Raw genomic sequence first — 21,991 nt, 5'->3', positions numbered from 1 at the left:
CCCGTAAAATCCAGAATAGAATTTAAAATTCTTCTCCTCACTTTCAAAGCTCTTAATGGACCAGCTCCTAGTTTATGCTGCTATAGGCTTAGACTGCCGAGGGACTCCCATGATGCACTGAGCTCCTCTCTCTTCCTCCCTCTCTCTCTATCCATTAACATTCATATACTATTAATGCATTTCACTAACTTAACTTCTTCCCTGGAATTCTCTGTGCTCCCTAGTCTCACAGATAGCCTGGGAGTGTTGACGTTAGGACCCCGGAGACGTTTAGAGACCGCTGTCGACACTCCTATTATTTTCAATGTTTATTGGTTGTTTGTCACTGTGCCTCTGTCTCACTCTCCACTTTATTTCTCCTTCATCCTCTCCTCCTTCTCTTCCTTTCCCTTTCCCTCTCTCACCCTCAACCCCAACCGGTCAACGCAGATGGCCGCCCACTTACAGCCTGGTTTTTCCTGAGGTTTCCTCCTGTTAAAAGGGAGTTTTTCCTTGTCGCTGTCGCCAAATGTTGAATGTTAGGTCTCTGAGATCACTTTTGTTGTGATTTGGCACTATATACATAAAGATTGATTGATTGATGGATTTAGATTAATGTCTAATGTACAATACTGTTGTTCAGGTGTCACTGAATTCAAAGAAACATCAGTACTGATGTTCTGTTTCTTGTCCATAGATGGCTGTGGGTTACGGCTGGCTATATAGGTTGTGCTCATTTAAGCACGCGGCACAGCAGCACTTCATTAACACTGTATCGGTCATGATCTGATGGTAATTAATGTTCTGTGTTCTGTTTATAATAAAGCAGAACTTATAGATGGACCCTGATCTCCATCAGCATGTCAGGACATTTTTAATTTTAAGTAGCCCAGTGTCTGACTGAAGTTTTCACCCTTGATGTCATTAAACAGACTATCAATTCAACATTATTAAAGTCTTAAGAAAGAGACAGAGTGAGGAGCAAGTGCGCATGCAGTTAACCAATTCTGTGAACACACTAACATCTCTACCCTAACTGCTTGTGGTAACTTGTGCTGGTCTTTGTTAATTAGACAGGTTTTACAACGATGCTTATTTGCACAGAGAAGGAATGTATCAATATTACCGAACTCACATACATGCAATGGGACAGGCACAATGACGCTATTTGCTTGGCAGCACAGTTTGCAGCAACATTTCACCTTTTTTGGGAGCTTCGTGAATTAGATACTATTATTTGTCTCATTTGCACAAGCTTAGCTATCATAAAAAACACGCAATCTTTTGTGGATTTGGCCCTTGAGATAATCCAAAAGTAACAGCAAGTAATCAAGTTACATCACTTTAATATTGTGATACTTGGGTTAAGTTACTGACAACACTTCATCCCTCAACCCCTCATCCCTACATCCTTTATTCCTCCTAATGTTTTCCTATTCCACAGGTTGTTGCAGAAGCTGGGTGCCCGGTAGAAAATCAATCCTGTCTTGCCAGTGGTTGCACGTGGCAAGCCTATGACATCACCATGCTGCCCACTACCACACAGCAGCACTTCATCCCTCATCCCTTATCCCTCCATCCCTCAACCGTCTCTCATCCCACAGGTTGCTGCAGAAGCCGGGTGTCTGGTAAAATCAGTCCTGTGTTCTTTTCACCATCAGTCTCATCAGCTATCACCTTCACTCAGAAACAAGAAACATGCCTATATCAATCCTTACCCTAACCCTAACCCTGAACAAAGGGATGGCAGGACTTTCTTCTGAAGGCACCAAACAGATTTTTTTTAGACGTGGACAAACCAAAATTGTGTGTTCAATCTATACAAGAAACTGTCTACAAAGACAAACCAAAATGACAAATCCTCCAATCGATATGACAAATGGCATGGCTCAAAAATAATATTCTTCCTCATACTACTTCTAATACTAATCTGGGACCACCTATGATCCAACAAACTACTAACAACAACCAGTGTTGGGAAAGTTCACTTTCTACATGAACTAGTTCAAAGTTCAGTTCACAATCTTTAAAATGAACTAGTTCAGTTCATAGTTCATAATTCAAAATTTAGAACTAAGTTCACAGTTCCAAAAATGAACTAGTTCATGTTGCTGCGAGCTATTATTTTTCAAAATGATTGCCACAGCCAATATAAACCTCAGCCCAAAATATGAATGAGTTCATGAACGATCGTTCATTGAACGTGTTCAGGCACAACACTGACAACAACATCACAACGGGAAACAAACCTTCTGCTGGGATGGATTGGGCCTGGATCTTCTCCTACCGATGGTGAATAGCATGGACTCCAACATCATGGGAGCTAAGCCCATTGACTGTCACACAGTGTGAAAATACAAGTTAATCACACCACAGTTATATGGGACTCACAATCCAAGCCGAAGAGGATAGTTGATGGACATTTGAATCTCTTGAATGTTTTACTCTCAATGTTGTTTTATCACCTCTGGTTTTATATAATCCTCTATAACATAGTGTTTTTTTTTTACAAAGATCTGCAAGGTTTAATGGAAATCTTTGATTACTATACTGAGACTATTATATATGGGGACTTCAACATTAACTGGATGTATAAGAAAAGTACAAAAACAAAACAATCATGTCTCAATACAATTTCAAACAAATGGTCAATTCTCGACCAACAATAACCTGAAACAGTAGAACCTTGATTGATCGTTTTTTTTCACCACTAGAGAAAAACAGATAACAATCACAGGATCATCTGACCATGACATGGCCTTGGCTGTAAGAAACCTATTGAAAAAATATGTCCAGACATATTTAATGCTTGCTCAAATTTTTTATCCAAAATTTTAAATAACATAGAAATGGAAGATTCAGCTCATTCATTTTACATCAGAGAGGTTGACGAAACTAAAATCTAGCTCCTCTATCATAAAACCTGAATAAACCAAACCATTACATCTGGTAAATCCAGATCAATGGAAAAGGGCTGTTGTTAATCCCATTTTTAAATCAGGTGATCAGGTTTGCAATTATCGTCCAATCTCTATTCTTTTTGAAAAAAAGTTGTGTCAGAACAACTGATTGACCATCTAGAATCAAAACAACATTTATACTCTGCCCAGTTTGGCTTTAGACATAAACACTGACACTGAAATGACCAGTTGTTTCTTTGTCAAAAATCTGAAATGGTCTATGGATAGGGGTAATGTTGTGGGGGCCTTTGTTCCTTGACATGAAGAAGGCATTTGACACTGTCAACCATGACATCCTTCGAAGTTTTCAAAATTGAATACCCAAACAAGCTTTTAGTTGGTCTGCTTCTTATCTTAAATAGAGCAATGTGTGGAGGTTTATTTGAAAAAGTCTGCCCCCAACTAAATAAAATAGGCATTCCTCAGGGCTCAATCCTGGGGCCATTGCTCTTCAGTCTTTATATTAATGACCTGATTGAAAGTTGTCTGGGGGCAGGGTGTCAGCTTTATAAAGTTGGTACAGTCATATGCGGATCAGCTAAATTATCAGGTGAGGCAGTTCCAATATTGCCTTCGTATATAAACAGGGTATCAGTGGCTCAACTAAAATAAGCTTACTTTGAACATGAAAAAAGCTTTGGCTTTTCAATTAAAAAACACTACAAACAGAAAATAACAAAACAATGCAGGGAGAGGAATTTGAGATGGAAAATGTATTTAAATTATTGGATGTTGTTCTGGACTCGAGAATTCATTTGACAAACACATCAAAAAATATAAATCAAATGCAAACTAACTTGGTCCGACTAATTCCACACCACATACCAATCAAAGCAGCAACGCTGTATATGCATGCAATGATCTTGGCACATATGTCTTCTTGTGTTACAGTGTGGAACCAAGCCTCTTTGACTACAATTAAGCCCACTGTATCCTTGTGTCACCAAGCCTTAAAAATAATGGATTAAAAATCCTTGAGACGGCATCACGGCTATATATGATGCAATATAATTTACTCATTAATCATTTTTTTAATCAATTTTGTACAATTTTCGACCGTCAAACTGGTGTTTAAGTGTTTGCAAAATCTGGCATCAGATGTTCTATGCAAGTTTTTTGACAGGTAGAATAGTAGTAGTATCACCAGGGGCACGACAAATGGCAATTGTAAATCGGCTTGCCGTTAGTCAGCCTTTTCCCTAATGGGCTCTCAAATGTGGAACACATTACCAACCAAAATAAAAATAATTCAAGATATAAAGGTTTTTAATAAAAGCATTAAAGGCCGACTGAAGCGAAATCAAAGCTGTATGCATTTTTAATATGGCAGGACTTTAAATGTTTTAAATTGTTTGTAACTTGATTGTTTTCTTTCTTTCTGATACTAAAAGCCTAATTAGGGACTGGAGATGTAAACTAGCAATAGCTACAATCTCTGTATGCGGAACATCAGCATTTCATTTGTTTATAATGAGTGTAAGTAATGCTATGTTAGATTGCATTGTCCCTACCAAATAAACTGGATAAAAATAGAATAAAATTAATTTGACCGTGACAATGACCTTGTTAACATATCACATCACAGAAACATTTTATCAGAAATGTTCTGTCATCTTAGGCCTAAATAACATCCTGAAAACATTTTCCAAATGGTGCTCTGAGAATGTTCTTCCTTTTTTCATGTAACATTGTGGATATAAAAAACATTTTTTTTAAAGTTATGTCATCTAAGGCTTCAGTAACATTTGTATTCTTACATTTTACAAATGTTCCAATAAGAATGTTCTTTCTTTGTTATTTAACGTTGTGGGAATGTTTTTCTATAACTAGTCACCTCATCAACGTCCTTAAAACATTCTCAGAATATTACTTTTAAAATGGTATGTCTTAGTTAAAATATAACCTTATAGAAACATTATTTGAAATAAATATCCTTATAACAATGAACATAAGATTAAAACATTTTCTTCAAAACATTATTTGTAGGTTCTTGTAGGTAACAATTGCCAATGTTGAATGTTCCCTGCCAGCTGGGATAGCTGTAATTCTAAAAAGAGAAGAGAAAATGTGTTCCTTAATGTGTTCGATTTGACTTAGAATGAACAATTTTGATCTAAATAATTCCAAAACCAGTAACAGACCATGCTGAGTTCTTGAAAAATCTATTAGAAAGAGTGTATTTAGGTGGGGCTCAGCACTGTTGTGCTTATTTGTTGTTTAGGTCCTGCTCCTTATATGTGATGAAATTTGCCTGCAGTCATAGCCCAGGGCTACGGTTGCCCTAGAGACAAAGGAAGAAGCGCTGCCACCATAATGTTAACCACCCCTGACACATCATCACCCTTATTGTGCCTCTCAATCTGAACACAGACACACACACACTAGCACACATACACACACACACACACACACACACACACACACACACACACAGAACAGCAGCAGTCCAGGGCAGCAGCAGTGCTGAAGCACCATCTGTCAGCCTGGTGTCAAGTGGCTCTTGTCTCCAGTGATTATGAGAGCTCCTGCTGCCTCAGGTGGTCCATGGACCAGCTCGGCCATTTAGAGGGGCCAGGCCAGGCCATATGGTTTGTGGGGCACAGGGGGGCACCCAGGGGAGGCAGCTCTCCTCCCCTGCCACCGGACAGGACAGACAGCAGCCACAGCCTACGCCTGTGACTGTGGCTGTCTGATGAAATGTCCCAATCAGGCCTGAGTGGACAGTGAAGGGCTTGACAGACGAGGAGGACTGGGAGGGAGGAGCACAAAGTGGGAGGTCACTCAGGTCAATGCCAGCCTGTTACTGCTTTTATATTCAACATATGACAGAATTAGGGAAATGCAGGGTCGCAGAATTGCAGTACTGCTTATGTGTCCTTTATAAAAGGGAATGCAATTGTATTGTTATTGTCAGCATAGAGACAATATGGTCATGAATAGAATTCAATTATCCAATTATTAGTTTTTTCAAAATATATTTTTTTAAAGCTAACAATGTAAATAGAAATACCAAACCAGTCAGTGATGGCTGGTGACTCAAAACCTTGGGGAGGATAGGAGGAAAACCAACCCACACTGTTATGTTATTTTACACTAGTTGGCTACATATTTCTACTTTCTTATTTTCTTATGTTCATATGCAGTGCATAAGACTTTTGGAAAGGCAGGTGCTCAATGTTAAAACATTTAACAAGATTAAAACACCATATAACACCATTTATGGCATAACCTGTTGAATTATAGCAGCCCATATTAAAACATTATGTAACATGGAATCTTACAACTAACAGCATCATACTATATAAATTTCCCCCACCCGATGCAATATATGCTATTGGATATGAAATGGGTAATATGTTGCATTTGTATGGTGCCTTTCTGATCTTCCAAACACTCAAAGATCGGAGTTCTAATACTCTTTCACACACACACACACACACACACACACACACACACACACACACACACACACACACACACACACACACACACACACACACACACACACACACACACACCAATGATACATGTTTTGGGAGCAATCGATCTTCCGATTAGTGGATGATCTGCTTTACCTCCTGAGCCACAATTTGCTTTCAGAAACCAAAACCCCTGAGTGCTAAGAAGATTGTTCCTCAGTTAGCACTGAGTTTTCAGTCTGGCAGTAAATGTACAGTACAGGATACATTATGTAATTTAATAAATGCTGCAGCTTTTAAAGAGCAAGAAAAGTATTGTCTGTTTTTCCACCAACTGCTGGAAAAGTGAAGGGGGTTAGCCCCGAAGCTAGCGACAGTGGGTTAGTCTAACCCGACCAGACTCACTTAAGGCAGGATACTATATTGCTAGGTCAAACGTGGAAGCAAGTCAGAGGCTCTGTCATGATTTGACTTTTTATTCAGTTTTTATCTGGTTTTAGGCCAAATCTTTATGGTATCATTTTAGATGTTGGACGTTATACACAACATCTTTTAACTGGATAAAGGTTTTTAGTGATGAGGCATGGATTTTAGTGTAGCTGCTACCTGTAAGATTGGTGTACCTGCACAACCTGGCTTGTTTTTAGCTTGGAGGCTAATTAAAACTGGAACTCACCATCAAGGCAGAGACACAGTCCACTGAGCATCTCATCTATGATTTTCTACTGTTGACCTATACTTATTCACAGGTTGAACAAATCATGGGGAGACCCCCACTGATTCTACCTTAAACTGGTTAGTTTCATATTTAACAGATCTTTCAGTGTTTGTATTGGCAACTTCTTCCTCAGCCCCCATCCTGTTTGGTGTCCCCCAAGTTTCGATACTCAGTCCATCTACCTGCTTCTGTTAGGCCAAATCATCTAAAAGCACATTTCTTTTCACTGTTACACAGACGATACACAGATCTACCTCCCCCAGAACCTAATAACTTCAAATAACTAACTGATCTCACTAAATGTCTTCAAGACATCAAGTGTTGGATGGCTGCAAACTTTCTCCAGCTCAATGACAACAAAACTGAAACTGTTTTAATTGGCAACAGCATATAACCAATATCATTTCTCGTCATCTTGGGAAATTAACCCCTCTTTTAACCCTTACATACTGTTCATATTCTGACGTAATTAACCCTTTTTTATTTGTCATAAATATAGGACATTTGCTTATACAAAAATGTGTATCAGCTGCATTTTATTTCCATTTTTGTATATTCAGTGTCACATTAGACAAAGTCCACCGAGCAGAAATGTGTATAAGGTGTTTTTGCAGCTCTCAAATGTTAAAATGGGTCAAATTTGACCCTGAAAGTATGTAAGGGTTAAACCATGTGAAAAAAATCTTGGAGATTGAAATTTGACAAGCAAATCAATAATGTGGTTAAATTAAGTTTTATGCAGCGTTGCATTATCTCAAAACTCAGATAAATTCTTTGTACTTCTGACCTGGAAAAAGTCAAGTCATCCATGCCTTCATGTCAACCCACTCTGATTATTGTGACTCATTTTACTTTGTTATCACTGCGTTTTCAAATAGTCCAAAACACAGCAATATTATATAAAACGACTCGCCAACATCCCTCACAATGTGCTCAGTGATTATAGTATTCATTATGTCCATTTATTCATTCTGAATGTCATGGCTATCGAGCGTTGTGTGGAATGGACTGGGCTATCGTGGCCAACACAGGATTTTTCCTCATGGTGTACTCAAACATGGACAAAAATAAACCACAGCCATTTTCTGACATACTGTCAAAAGCGTCATGGTCACCTCTAAAAGGTCGGTGGTTTTCAGCCAGGAACTCTATGACATCTACTATAGATGACAAGTAGTATGTGTTGCGTTGCAACTGTTCTGCATTAACTAAAGTTGTTATTTCTTTACCGGTACGAATCCGTCTCTCCTTGTCCTTCCACACAGTTTCACAAAGCAGGTGTTCTTTTGACACTGCATGTTTATTTAGCCCTTTCCCAGTCTCTACTACTTGTTTCCAGTCGCAAAATCCTCTTGAAGTAAACCTAGAGTCTACAGTAGAGGAGGGTGCTCAGAACTTTCTGCATGGGTAACAGAATGCAGCGTCTGATTGAATAGAGTACTCCAGCCAGTCTCTGCTCGCATACCAGACACTGTGAAAGGATCTTTTTTTTTTTTACCAGAAAACAGGCGTGTTGGGGAAGGTTTTTAGGACCACTTGATTTGGTTTGTCAACCCCTAGATCCCCTGGTTGATCCGCCAGTGTAGGTCTTTGCTTGCTGTTGTGGCATTGCCCCTGGCTATCTGCATCATTGATGTGGCTAATGTTAGCGCTAGCTTCAACGGAGTCAACTTCAGGCTCATCTGAACAACGTCCGTGGCTTTCACCGTTTCTATCACTCTCACTCTCCAGTAGGACCCTCTGCGGCCGTTGATTAAAGAAGTGCCGTATATCCATATTTTAGCACATCAGCTCAAATTTTTCCAACTCCTCTTATCACTTGAAAGAGTGGAACTCTACATAATCGTTCCCGTTTTACCCAGATCATTTCTAATGAACCAATGGAATGTATTTTAAATTATTTTAGTAAAATCCAGATAAAACACATTTTCATTTTTATTATGTCTTTTTTTTTTCTTTTACGTTTTGAATGTGCTACTATTGGTGGTTGATGGTGACAGGCTCAGGCGGGCCCATATGACGCCGGGGGGGCCTGGCATCCCGAGGCCCGCCAGGCTGCTCCAGACTACAGTGTTTTCCAATACGGCACCCCTACTGGCAGTATTTAGCAGGACAACATAATTTGTCTCTGCTTTCAAGACTCATCATACATCACTATTAAAAACATAATAATGTGACAACACTGTGGTTAATGTCTGATTAGATGTAGGCACAAAAAATACTTGGTTACTTTTGGGAAAGATCATAGTCGGAGTTAAAATTATCACTGTGATAAGGTTAGAGAAACATGTGGTGTGGGTTGAAGTTATTACTTCTTTAAAGTTAGGCCACCTACGTCATCATCATTTAAAGAACCCAAACCTTTTTTTAATAATTTTAGACAAACAAAAAGTTGTTTCAACTCGACTAAGTTTTATGTCTAAAAAAGCGTTGGGGAATTTCAGTTACGACATTCTTTTAGCAACTGACAGGGGAGAGAGCGCAATTTAAATAATTTTAGACTTAAGTGCAGCTTTTGATAAGGTAGATCACACAATTTTAATTGATCGTCTTAAAAGAAGACTTGAAGAGTACGGTTTAGAACCTGCTCTATGTGTAAAGTGCCTTGAGATAACTTTGTTGTGATTTGGCGCTATACAAATAAAGATTGATTGATTGATTGATTGAAACCTGGGTGGGCGTCAAGGATACTGCACTTGATTGGTTTTATTCTTACCTTTTAGAAAGAACCTTTGCGGTCACCACGGGTAATTACACCTCCTCCACAGCCCACATTACCTGTGGTGTACCGCAAGGTTCTATTTTAGGTACAATTTTATTCTCCATCTACATGCTCCCACTTGGCCAAATCATCCAGCAACACAATGTTTCTTTTCATTGCTAAGCAGAAAACACGCAGATATACCTTCCCCTAAGATCCAGTGACCCAAGAATCCTAGCTGCTGCTGTAGACTGTCTCCATGATATCAACAACTCCAAAACAGAAATCATATTGTTCAGTCCCCCAAATAAAAAAATCCCATCAGTCTCGGTCCCCTGTCCGCTAACATTAAGCCTACTGCCAGAAATCTTGGAATCCTGTTTGATTCAGAGTTACATTTCAATCCCCACATCAAAAAGGTTGTCCAGTCGTGTTACCTACAACTAAGAACTTAAGCCTTGCTCACCCACTCTGACCTGGAAAAAATTATTCATGCCTTCATTTTTTCCCGTTTAGATTACTGTAACTCTCTCTTTTCTGGTTTATCACAAAAATCTCTCTTTGCCTCCAACTAGTTCAGAATGCAGCAGCTCTGCTTCTTACTGGTTTTAACAGACGCTTTCGCCCCAATACTCGCTTCTCTTCACTGGCTCCCTGTTTATTTTAGAATTGATTTTAAGATTTTACTGATTACTTTTAAATCACGTCCGGGTCTAGCTCCAAGCTACATAGCACACATGTTGACTCCATATGAGCCGGCCCGCAGCCTTAGATCCTCAGGTGGGGCCCTTCTGGTTGTTCCAAAGTCGAGGTTGAAATCTAGAGGGGGCCGCGCTTTCGCCATTAGGGACCCCCGGCTTTGGAACAAATTACCTGAGGAAATAAGGTTAGCAGAATAATTAACCTCTTTAAAACTCATTTCTACAGACTAGCTTTTATGTGATGTTGTTTGTTCATTTGTCTGATTGTTTATTGGTGCTGTCTTTTATTTCATTTTATTTTACACTATCATAATTCACTACTTGTAGTGTATTTGTATCTTTGCTTTGTATTGTGCTGCTTTTGCTTTGTCTGTCAAAGCACTTTGTAAACTTTGTTTTTAAAGGTGCTATATAAATAAAGTTATTATTATTACTATCATGGCTACAATAAAAACACAGGGCTACGCTTAGGGGAAGATGATGGATAACTGCCCTGACTCGCAGTTAGAAACAGGAAATAACAGCAGTCTTCTGTTTGTTAATGCCTCTGTGTACTCTGTACTCTGAATGAGAAATTGGCAAGTATACCTCTCATGTGAACTGCACCACTGCGCTGGTTAAGAATTGCCCCTGCAATAAGTGCATTCAGTCATGGAGAGGTAGGTTCAGACACCACAAGGGAAAACTGAGGGAACCTACTGACCAACTGTACCTCCTCCTCTCTATGCATTGTGCAGTTTTCTTATGCTCGAAAATTCCATTGCACCAAGTTTGCTGTGCTGTGCAGTTCATTTTGCACAGTTGGTAATCCATCCTTGGTCTAGCCAGTGGTGACTTTTGAGGGAACAAAGACCCAGCAAATCAAATATTTAGGAAGCTACCATTTTAGCTGTGCCACACACTCCAGTTAACTAGAACCTGGCTAACCTGGAGTATAAACTACTTCACTGAAGAGATGTAATATCTGCAGACAGGAGTTAATGCTACAAACTCTAGATCACCAAGCTTCCAGCACCACCTATTTCACAAGGATGCATTAATGAATTGTGCTGTGTCACATTTGTGAACTAATATGTTAAAAATAACAAAGACAATACAAGAATAGCTCAATATCTAATGAGAGAGCTAGCAAAAAAATCATGCTTTAATAGTAACATCCAGATATGAGATATTGTTCTTGTTAACAGTTCTAGTCAGCCTAGTATTGCAAGGAATCATATCAGACTACCCTGTATTAGACATAGAGTGTTAATGTTCAGTGCCTCTGTAGAAAGTAGCATGTAGGACAGGGTGATGGATGAAGTGCATCTGGCTTTCATGCATATAACAGACCTGCAATTCATGGCCTAAACAATCCCTCTTAGCTGGCTTGCTTTATTGTAATAATTATTGTTATTACTAATATTATTGGCTGTGGTGGCCTAAAAATTAAACAAGCAAGCTAGTGACCATAAGGTTGTCAGTGCAACCCCCCAAACCCGAAACATAAATCTGGGTAGGGAGAGTGAAAAGCTGTGCTTGCTCCTCCCTGATTAACACCATTGAGGTGCCCTTGAGCAAGGCCCTTAACCCCAACTGCTCCAGTGGAGCTGCTCAGTGGCCAGCAGACTGTGGTTGTACTGGGCAGCTCCCTTCTTCTCTGTAAAACATCCCTGTAAAATTAAAGGTAAAAAAAAAAAATCCTGGGATTTTTGTTTGGCTTGAGTCTATAAACTTTGCATTAATTTAAAAAAAAAAACGCAATAAAATATAATACAATTTAATCAGCTGTGATTTTCCTCTTTAACATTTAACCTCTACTCTCCCATGCAGTCTTTTAATACATGCCTAACTGTAAGAAGAGGCTTTCAAAAGAAGTCAGCCAATCTCTAGACTAACAACAAGTACACCATACACACATACATACTGAGAGAGAGCTATAAAGGGAAAATACAGGAATGTAAAAGGTACAATATTATTATTTTTCCCACAGCATGAAATGACCGTACTATAAACTGTATGTGTGAATCCATAAGATTATAAAAGTTATGAAAAGTTTCTTTTGTAAATAATCTATCAAAACATTATTTATACAGTCTGATACATACACTAGATGACCACCAAAAGGATATACAGTATAAAAAGGGTTTAAAAGAGTTTTATGGTAAAATATAATAAACAAAACAGGAGAATAAAAATGATAGCACGGTTATAGTGCTGTGCACAACATGAATGAATCATCCCAAATTTCAGTTACTAAACCAAAATGGCAAGACAAAAAGTTTTGAGCCTCAATTAAAAAAATAAAATTAAAAAAAGCCCAACAATTTAGAGTTGGAGCAGTCCTCAGGGTTTCAAATGATGTGAACATTAATATTTGTTGAGAATAAGGAGCCTAACCCAAGTGTAAGCTATGTGTAGGAGTGGACAGGATACTACAACTACTACTAACAACTACAACAACAACAATAATGTGCTAATCATGATGATGATTTAAAAGATGATGTTGATTATTTGGCAGATGATTCCACAACTTCAGGTCTTAACAACAAATGTTAAATCAACCTTAGTCTACTTCAAAAGGAATCCATTGAACTAAACAATGACTCAATACTGTATTTAATTCACTACATTCTCTTTCTTTAAGGTATTCATCTTTGTGCTCTCCGCTGTGTTGCACTGTATTCTACTCTGCTTTTATCTGCATTTGTAAAATTAATCTTTATATTCAATTTCATTCCTATTACCTTTGATTTTCTACATTAGGAGTGACATGTCAATTCATCTTTTCAATGAGTGACGTTGTCTGAAAACCTTGTGTGCCTGGTAAAAAATGTTCACAGACTTTTTCGTAAAATTGGTGTTTAAAAAAACTTGAAATAGTACCTTTTCCTTTTTATCACATAAAATAGTACATTTGCTTTTTGTAAGAGTTAAGTCGACTGTTTCATGTGTGATACATTTTCATATAAGAGGTTACTATTATATGTGTCTTACATTTCACTTGTGACAAAACTGAAAATCACATGAAAGAGTTTATATGATATTTGATAAATGTACTCCTGTTAGATTATAGTTTAGGATGTAGCAGTGCACATATGAGTTGGGTGATACTGACAAATAAGTCTAACTATTTGGATTCTAATGAGAATGACCCTTCTGACACAATGACACAATTTGCACAGTTTTCATCTGTTTGGTTTGTTTAATGTATTGGTCCAATCCAATCCATCTTCTGTCCTTAATGTGGTCGTTTCACTTCAGGGTCTGTAAAGACTTTCTAGTTTAATGTACAGTAGTGCTACACGAGGCCAAGATGCATCACTCAGTGAAGCTTCACTTGTCTGTTACCTAAAACTATCTATGAGGACCAGTCAAAGTGGTTATGTTCAGGAGCAGAACTGCATTCAGGGAAAAGAACCTCTTACACTAACAACGTTTTATTACAACAGGATATTTCTTGCTAGTCATTGCGATAGTTTCTGATATTTGTCTTTGCAATAAGATAATCACAGTTCATCATAATCACAGAATTACCTAATAATCTAACAAAAACTACATCACTACAGTAGCTCACTAAAAACAGGCTAAATTGAGAAAAGGGACATAGTGTCTAGTATTGAGAGTGAGACTGTATGTATGCAAATTGGAGTGTTTTTACACCGTCTCGTGGTATTTTTCTCCTATAAATTCGGTGTTACTTAGATTGTTGAAACGGAATCAACAAGGAACAACTAACCCACCATTGACTACGGTAAGGAGATTTAAAAAACACACTACGAGCAGAGAAAGTACCGAAGAGATGCTGATTGATGAGGAATAATAATAATAATAATAATAATAACAATAATGATAATAATAATAATAATAATAATAATCATAATAATAATCATAATAATAATCATAATAATAATCATAATGTATGTTTACCATGTTTTTAAATTTTGCAATGTGGTTTTATATTTCCTCGATCAGATGGATTATAATGTTCCATATCATATTGAAATATTATTCCCACATAAATGTCAGATTTGACCATAGAAAATTAGGTAGAGGTCAAATGTCTATATGTATAGCGTTCTTGCGCGTGCATGTCTCTTGGGCAGCCCTTTCTAATAGCTGTAGCCTACTTTCCGACACGCAGCATGACGTAGCTTGAAGGGAATCCTACAACGGATAATAAAAGCTTTGTGCCTCGGATTATTATTTTTTCAGTTTTAAATTCATTTTTTCTATATATTAACCATCGATCAATCAATCAATCAATCAATCAATCAATCAATCAATCAATCAATCAATCAATCAATCAATCAATCAATCAATCAGACAGACAGATCCAGTATTGGAGTCCATAGACTACATATTTTTACGGCTGCAACAAAATACATGTTATCAGTTTTGTGCGTTATTTTATACAAAACTCTTGTTATATTTGAACTTAACATTCTGATAATGTAAATAACATTTGGTTGCATAATATCTGTTTGTAAAGATCGGGGAATCCGGCAGTAATACCATTTTATAAAAATAAATGAAGTAAGCTAGGTTTGTCATCTTCTCACCAGTTATAAAAGTATGCCAATAAAATCTGATAGTTTACGTCACTTAGTCCTGGTTTGAGTGTATTTTTAATATCTATAAACACGAACATGTCGCTTACTCTACAAAAACAAAAACAACAGCCTGTTGCTGGTGGCGGCCAAAAGTTCCATCATTACTGATCAGACTTTACATATTACTTTCACTTTCAAAATTTTATAGGTCTGTTTAAAAAGACTACTGGGGGTGTCTGTGTGCTGCCGCTGTGTGTGTGTCTGGTGTAAATAGATTACTAACACAAGAGGGCGTGTTGGTGTGTGTTAGAGCTGCTGCTGCTGCTGCTGCTGCTGCTGGTCCTGGCCTGTCACTGCTCTGATTCAGGGTTCACACCAGCTGCTCTTTGCTGACAAACCGTTTCCACTTTTCCGTTTTGGTGATATCTTTCGTTAGGTTGAACAATGATATGTTGCTAGGCGTTTAGAAAATTCACTAAAACGTTTCTGGCTCGCATTCAAAGCATTCCTTCAAAAAGGCGTGTCACTGAGCTTAAAGCAAGGCTGTTCCTCTGAGTTTCTGTAAAGTTAACATTGTGGGGATAAAAGATTTCTATCTGTCAGCAGCACAAAGAAACATTTAATCGGTTTGGTCCATGTTTCCAAATATAGTAATTCGTCTTCTGTATGTCCATGTTTAGGAGTACATGTCCAGGAATGTTCCTGTATGGCCTACTGTATGTACAGTCACCCTAACAGGGTCAGAGGATGTTTTCCTTAACGTGACTGTGTAAACAGCAGTCCTAGTAGCAACAGTAGACTGAGAAATAAGAGAAAAGAATACAGAACAGAAAAAGAGCAAAGAAAAGCTGGAAAACAAATGATTTGTAGCCATAAGTGTGCCAGTCTGTGCTCGCGCGTGTTGGCTGGCTGGGGGGGGAGGGGGGTAGAGCCAATCAGCTGCTCACACAGATGACGTGCTGCTGTCCTACGTCAGCTCTGCCGCTTGTCAGGATCAGAGCTGTACACACACCGGGAAGAAACACACACACACACACACTCCCTCTACGAGCTGGACAGCGCAGCCCCTGGCCCGGCAGCCCGGCAGCGGAACACACCGACAGCCTTCCAGGCGCTGCAGCCCGCTGTGACAGTGGACCTAACATCGCCTTACTTTGTGGAAATGGGAGACATGGGGGATCCGCCGAAAAGTAAGACACTTGTCCGTTGTTAGGATGCGATTCTGGAACGAAATTCTTCACAACTTAAGTTGACTTAGTTGTGATGCATTTATGTATACACAACATATTTTCATGGCCTATACTGAATTTTATAGACGTGTCTGAAAAGGTTTAAGTTAGCGGATGTTAACTATATCCTAGACATTCCCTCCAGACAATTTAACAACAACAACAATAATAACAATATTAACATACTACTAATAACTAATAATAATAATAATAAATATCATCATCATCATCATCATCATCACCATCATGTTATTTTAAAGCCATTTGGAATTGAATGACTTTTATCAGCGGACAGCTGTGGACATAGTGTATGATGTGTCCTGCTCGTGCTGCTCTTCCAGAGAAGCGGCTGGTGTCTCTATGCGTGGGCTGCGGGAACCAGATCCACGACCAGTACATCCTGCGGGTCTCCCCGGACCTGGAATGGCACGCCGCTTGTCTGAAATGTGCCGAGTGCAGCCAGTACCTGGACGAGTCCTGCACGTGCTTCGTCAGGGACGGAAAGACTTATTGCAAACGGGACTACATCAGGTAGGACGGCCGGGACGGGACAGACGGGACGATCCCTTCAGATATACCGGAGCTGGAGCTGCATGGCGATTGGAATTATTATTATTATTATTATTATTATTATTACAGTATTAAATATTTTACATGATCACATTTATAATATTTGGACACATTTGTGCGTGCAGCTCTGCTTTCAGTGGGTCAACATGAGTTCAAATATTGTGATTAACCATCTTTACTGCTAAAACAATTTGATGTAGTATACCTCACAGCTAAGACATGTCAGTATTCCATGTTTTGGTATTATGTTATGCATATTTTAAACTTAACTAACAATGCAGAGCAGTCTTTAATCAATGATTCCGATCAGCGAATCCTATGGATCTGATTGTGACAGATGGACCTGCATAAAATAATTAACCAAAAAACAAACAAAACAAAACAAAAAAACATCCTGACTTCAGCCTTTAAAACTCATACAGTCTGTACATTACTCACTGATGATTTGGGGATGTTATTACAACACGAGATTAGATCACAACTAATGACAAAATCCCTATTTATACCAAAATCATGCACACTGTCGATACAGATTGCATCGTTCAGAAAAACAACCAAAGTTGAGAATCATCACAGTGTAGGCTGTAGCTATCATATAGGCCTAACCGGAACGGCATTACATTGCTAATGTTACAACAATTACTACAACAACAACAACAACAACAACAGCAACAAAAATAATAATAATAATAATAATAATAATAATAATAATAATAATAATAATAATAATAATAATTACAACAACAACAATTGCTTTTTCAAAATGTAAATATCGTTTCACAAAAACAAATATAGCCTATGGATATTTTGAATAACTTTTTCAAAACGCCAACAGTATTATTATTATTATTATTATTAGTAGTAGTAGTAGTAGTATTAGTATTATTATTAATATTATTATTAATATTATTATTGTCAACCCATAGGCTATTATCAATCGTGTAATTTCTGTAGTTACTGTAACCTGTATATGTTATAATTAGATTTGTGTCTGAGCTTCTTGCAGTCAAACTGATTGGATCCCGTGTGTGTTTTTGTGTGTGTGTGTGTTTGTGTGTGTGTGTGTGTTTGTGTGTGTGTGTGTGTGTGTGTGTGTGTGTGTCGCAGGTTATACGGGATTAAATGCGCTAAATGCAACATCGGTTTCAGTAAGAACGACTTCGTGATGAGGGCCCGCTCCAAGGTGTACCATATCGAGTGTTTCCGCTGCGTAGCCTGCAGCCGGCAACTCATCCCTGGGGACGAGTTCGCTCTCCGGGAAGACGGGCTCTTCTGCCGGGCCGATCATGACGTGGTGGAGCGGGCCAGTCTGGGCCCCGGAGACCCGCTCAGTCCGCTACATCCCGCCAGACCACTGCAGATGGCAGGTAAAGTCCCGGGGAGTGGGACACAGGCCATGGCTGTTACTGTAGCTGAGTCTCTAGCTCCGACTTTCTTTTTTTTTCAATGTTCCGAAGCCTTTTCACGTAGTTGGATTTTGTCCAGGGCCCCTCAAACAAAAACTGTTTCTCCGACTTGACTGAGAGGACACCCGACAGCGATGTTTCTTTGTAACATTTAAAAACTGCACATCTTCTCATTGTAAATGTGTTCTTATGAGGCGCGGTGACATACAAAATGTAATAGAAGACTAGGCTACGTTTTCATGTCGGCGAAACGTCGTCCCGTCGCAGGGAAGATGCTCCTGGTGTCTGTTCTGGGCTCACACTTGGCTCGTTGATGTTTTCTGTTCCGCTGGTTCTGGTTTCTGCTCCGGTAGCCTAGATATTAGTATTTTGGATTCCCTTTTCTACATAGCAGTCAGGCTAGAGCCTACTCGGTAGATTGAGCTGGCGCTGTTGTTAGAAACAGACTACACAATGTTATCACTGTTGGAGGATGAGCGCAGAACATTGCTCAAACGAAAAATGCTGCACAGGGCCTTGATTGTCTGTGACGGTTTAGGAGGCTTCTCTAGACGGCTAGCCTGCTGCTGTATCTCCATCCTGGTCTGGTGGTTTCATGACCTTGGATCAGATTAGTCCCTCGGTCGACCAGAGCTGTGCTGTCCTTCTACATCAAAATCATGCACATGCAGTGATGCCTGCTCCTGAAACCATGAAATCATGTTTAGAACACATTTATCACAGGGCTGTTTTAATTACAAGGGAGACACGTCATATAGACATTTGGGGGTATTTTTAAAAAAAAATGCTTGGATGTGATCTTTAAGTGAACTAATTCTATAATGTCAGCAACATTGTAGGCTATTTGGAAAGTAGCCCATTACGAAGCCAGGAAACTTTTAAAAGACCGATAATTTGCAAAAGTTTAGCATCGTGTGTTTCAGGCTATGGCTGTTGTTTTATATACCTCATATCTTATCCGCTCAGCAGTCTTTGTCCTAATATTTATTTGGGCTTGTGACAAATTAAATGATAAATGATAAATTGACGTTGGCTTTTCTGGGCTGTTCTCTCGTCCTTTCTCAACAGCAGAGCCTATCTCGGCCCGGCAGCAAGCGCTTCGGCCTCACGTCCACAAACAGCCGGAGAAGACCACCCGTGTCCGGACTGTACTGAACGAGAAGCAGCTGCACACACTGCGAACTTGCTACAACGCCAATCCGAGGCCCGACGCCCTGATGAAGGAGCAGCTAGTGGAGATGACCGGCCTCAGCCCGCGGGTGATCCGTGTCTGGTTCCAGAACAAGCGGTGCAAAGACAAGAAGAGGAGCATACTGATGAAGCAGTTGCAGCAGCAGCAGCCCAATGACAAGACGGTAAGAGGACACAGTAGACTGCAGCAGACTGACTGAACTGGAACATTTCATGTTCGCTGAATATGACAAGGCTACATTAAGAAAAAACGCATGTGGGCTATTTATTCTTAGATAACAGAAACGCCCCAAATGTTGCAACTCTAAACATAAGGTCCATTTAAGCTTGCAAAGTATTATTTATAAAGCCCTAGCTATAACTTTTCTCAGAGTATCTGACAGCGGTGGTATAAGATTCAAAATGTTTATATAAAGGCATGTGTGCACAACCTGAAAGATGATAAAGAACTTGAGCTTATTTATCGACACACTCACACAGCTGTGATGTCAAACACACCTGGAAGTTATCATCACATCACGTCTTTATTTATTTTCTTATTTATTGATCGTTCTGCTCATTGACTGCTGGGGGTATTTAAGACGACCCCATCCCCCTAACACACACGCACCCACAGAAACACACAACCACACCCGGCCACCCACACTGCATCACCTGTAATCACCTTCTATCTGATGTCTAACAATATTCTGGGTGCTGACCACTTGGCGTGCTCTTGCAGAACATACAGGGAATGACAGGCACCCCGATGGTCGCGGCCAGTCCGGAGAGGCACGACGGCGGCATCCAGGCAAACCCAGTGGAGGTGCAGAGCTACCAGCCGCCCTGGAAGGTCCTCAGCGACTTTGCGCTGCAGAGCGACATCGACCAGCCGGCCTTCCAGCAACTGGTGCGTTGTTTTTGGTCACTAAGTCATTAAGCCGTCATGCTTTATTGTTTATAATAGGCCTACATCAACGGGCTTATTAGATATTATATTGTCAACATTCAAGTGGTTCCTCCCTGCAGAAAAACACTTTTTTTATCTGCAAGGTATTTAAAGTCATTTGATCTGAATTCAAACTACTATTTACAAATGTCATGAAGCTTGCCCTCCACAGATGAGCTTTTTATCCATCCCTTAGTTATTCAGTCATAATGTCTCCAGTGGTATGGAGATGCGCATATGAAATGGCACGATGGTTTCATGTCAGACCAGATGTTTTTTTTCCTGTTTTTTTTAACCCTCAAGTCTCATAATCAGTGCTCAGCATCTTAGACCACTGATGTCATTCATTTCACTTGTCAAATCTGGTTTATTAGTTTTCCATTAAATTCATATTGTTAGTGACAGGCCAGTTTGTTATTTTTGCCTCAGAAAAGCGGACTTTTCAGTCAGGGATGCTCCAAGTGAGGAAAAAGGCCACAGGCCTAGTGATGGGTTTTTAAACTTTTAGAGATAAATGTATTCTATCCAATTTCATTTGTTTTTCTCCTATGGAGTAATACATTACAGCCATCGCGTCAAGGACTGATCTCCTGAAATGAGCTCCAACGTATGGCGCGGAGGCTGTAGATGTTCCTCCGCCACAGAAGTGGATTATTAGCATTTTTGACAAGGACTGGAATATGACAGCTAACTCATGTGGGGTTTAAAACCGTGTTAGTTAAGGACGGAGAAAAGACTAGGGTCTACGTTATGGCAGAATAGTCCTACTCCCCGCGTAACTGAACTGGCTTCGTAGTCAGAACCTTTTTTCCTTTTTCCCCACAAGTTTGGATAGGCTATATTTTTTCAAGCTTCTAGGTGGCCGTTGTTTTTTTTAATTTACGAAACAATTATCACGCAGACTTGAATCTTTAGTCAAATAGATCATCCGTCAGGGCAAATATCAAATCTGCTTTTATTGTACTGACATGACTAATGCTAATAAAACTCAAACAATTAGAGTTGCATATCTTTTCATGTTAATTTTCAACAAATATACTCAGTGAAATAATGTGCTGCTGTGGCCTTCAGCATGCGTGGACAGGACAATGATGTTGTAAATGAACTAAAGCATATATATATATACAATCCATAGTATGATCCTTACATTCTATTATCTGCTCAGCTTCTCTGTGCATTCTCCATGGCTCCTGGAGATAAAAAATAATAATAATGTGCATTTCCAGCCATGTTACACACCTCTGTGGTGTTTCCAGATGTTTCATATCTTGTTTGTTGTGCTCCGCAGGTCAGTTTCTCGGAAGGGGGGCCGGGTTCAAACTCGACGGGCAGCGAGGTAGCGTCAATGTCGTCTCAGCTTCCAGACACGCCGAACAGCATGGTATCCAGCCCTATTGAGGCCTGAGTAGAGGCCGCATGTACGGACTGAACAAACTGCCCCTGTTCATCCCATCCCTCCCGTCTGCACCAAACAGCCCCTGGTTGTATTTTGACACTGTGAAGACAATCATGGGATTTTACCACAGCCACTCACTCCTGTGTCCATCCAGACGGATGCGTCATCATGGCTGGTGCCGCTTGTTCACACGCCTGGTTACAGTTTTGCCAAAAGAAAAGACATGAACCTGACTCCATCAATAAATGGGACCTCTGAGTA

The 21,991-nt window shown here is 39.5% G+C and overlaps 1 protein-coding gene across 1 annotated transcript; it reads left to right on the top strand.

The window, feature by feature from the left end:
• Positions 1 to 16,172: 16,172 nt before the first annotated feature.
• On the top strand, positions 16,173 to 21,739 carry isl1a (ISL LIM homeobox 1a). Its single transcript, XM_062418026.1, has 6 exons — positions 16,173 to 16,200; positions 16,581 to 16,770; positions 17,917 to 18,176; positions 19,284 to 19,570; positions 20,128 to 20,295; positions 21,623 to 21,739. The coding sequence occupies exons 1-6, from the start codon at positions 16,173 to 16,175 to the stop codon at positions 21,737 to 21,739; spliced, it is 1,050 nt and encodes a 349-aa protein (XP_062274010.1).
• Positions 21,740 to 21,991: the final 252 nt, after the last annotated feature.

This window comes from Scomber scombrus, chromosome 4, assembly GCF_963691925.1.
Source record: "Scomber scombrus chromosome 4, fScoSco1.1, whole genome shotgun sequence".
NCBI lineage: Eukaryota > Metazoa > Chordata > Actinopteri > Scombriformes > Scombridae > Scomber > Scomber scombrus.
Note: the sequence above shows the minus strand (reverse complement) of the source record. Positions and strands in the feature narration are given on the sequence as shown.

Bases quoted from the DNA above. Each gene is read 5' to 3' on its own strand.
- isl1a (XM_062418026.1), top strand. From the start codon at position 16,173: ATGGGAGACATGGGGGATCCGCCGAAAA. The intron at 19,571-20,127 runs GTAAGAGGACAC...GTGCTCTTGCAG, and splicing joins AGCAGCCCAATGACAAGACG to AACATACAGGGAATGACAGG. The intron at 20,296-21,622 runs GTGCGTTGTTTT...TGTGCTCCGCAG, and splicing joins AGCCGGCCTTCCAGCAACTG to GTCAGTTTCTCGGAAGGGGG.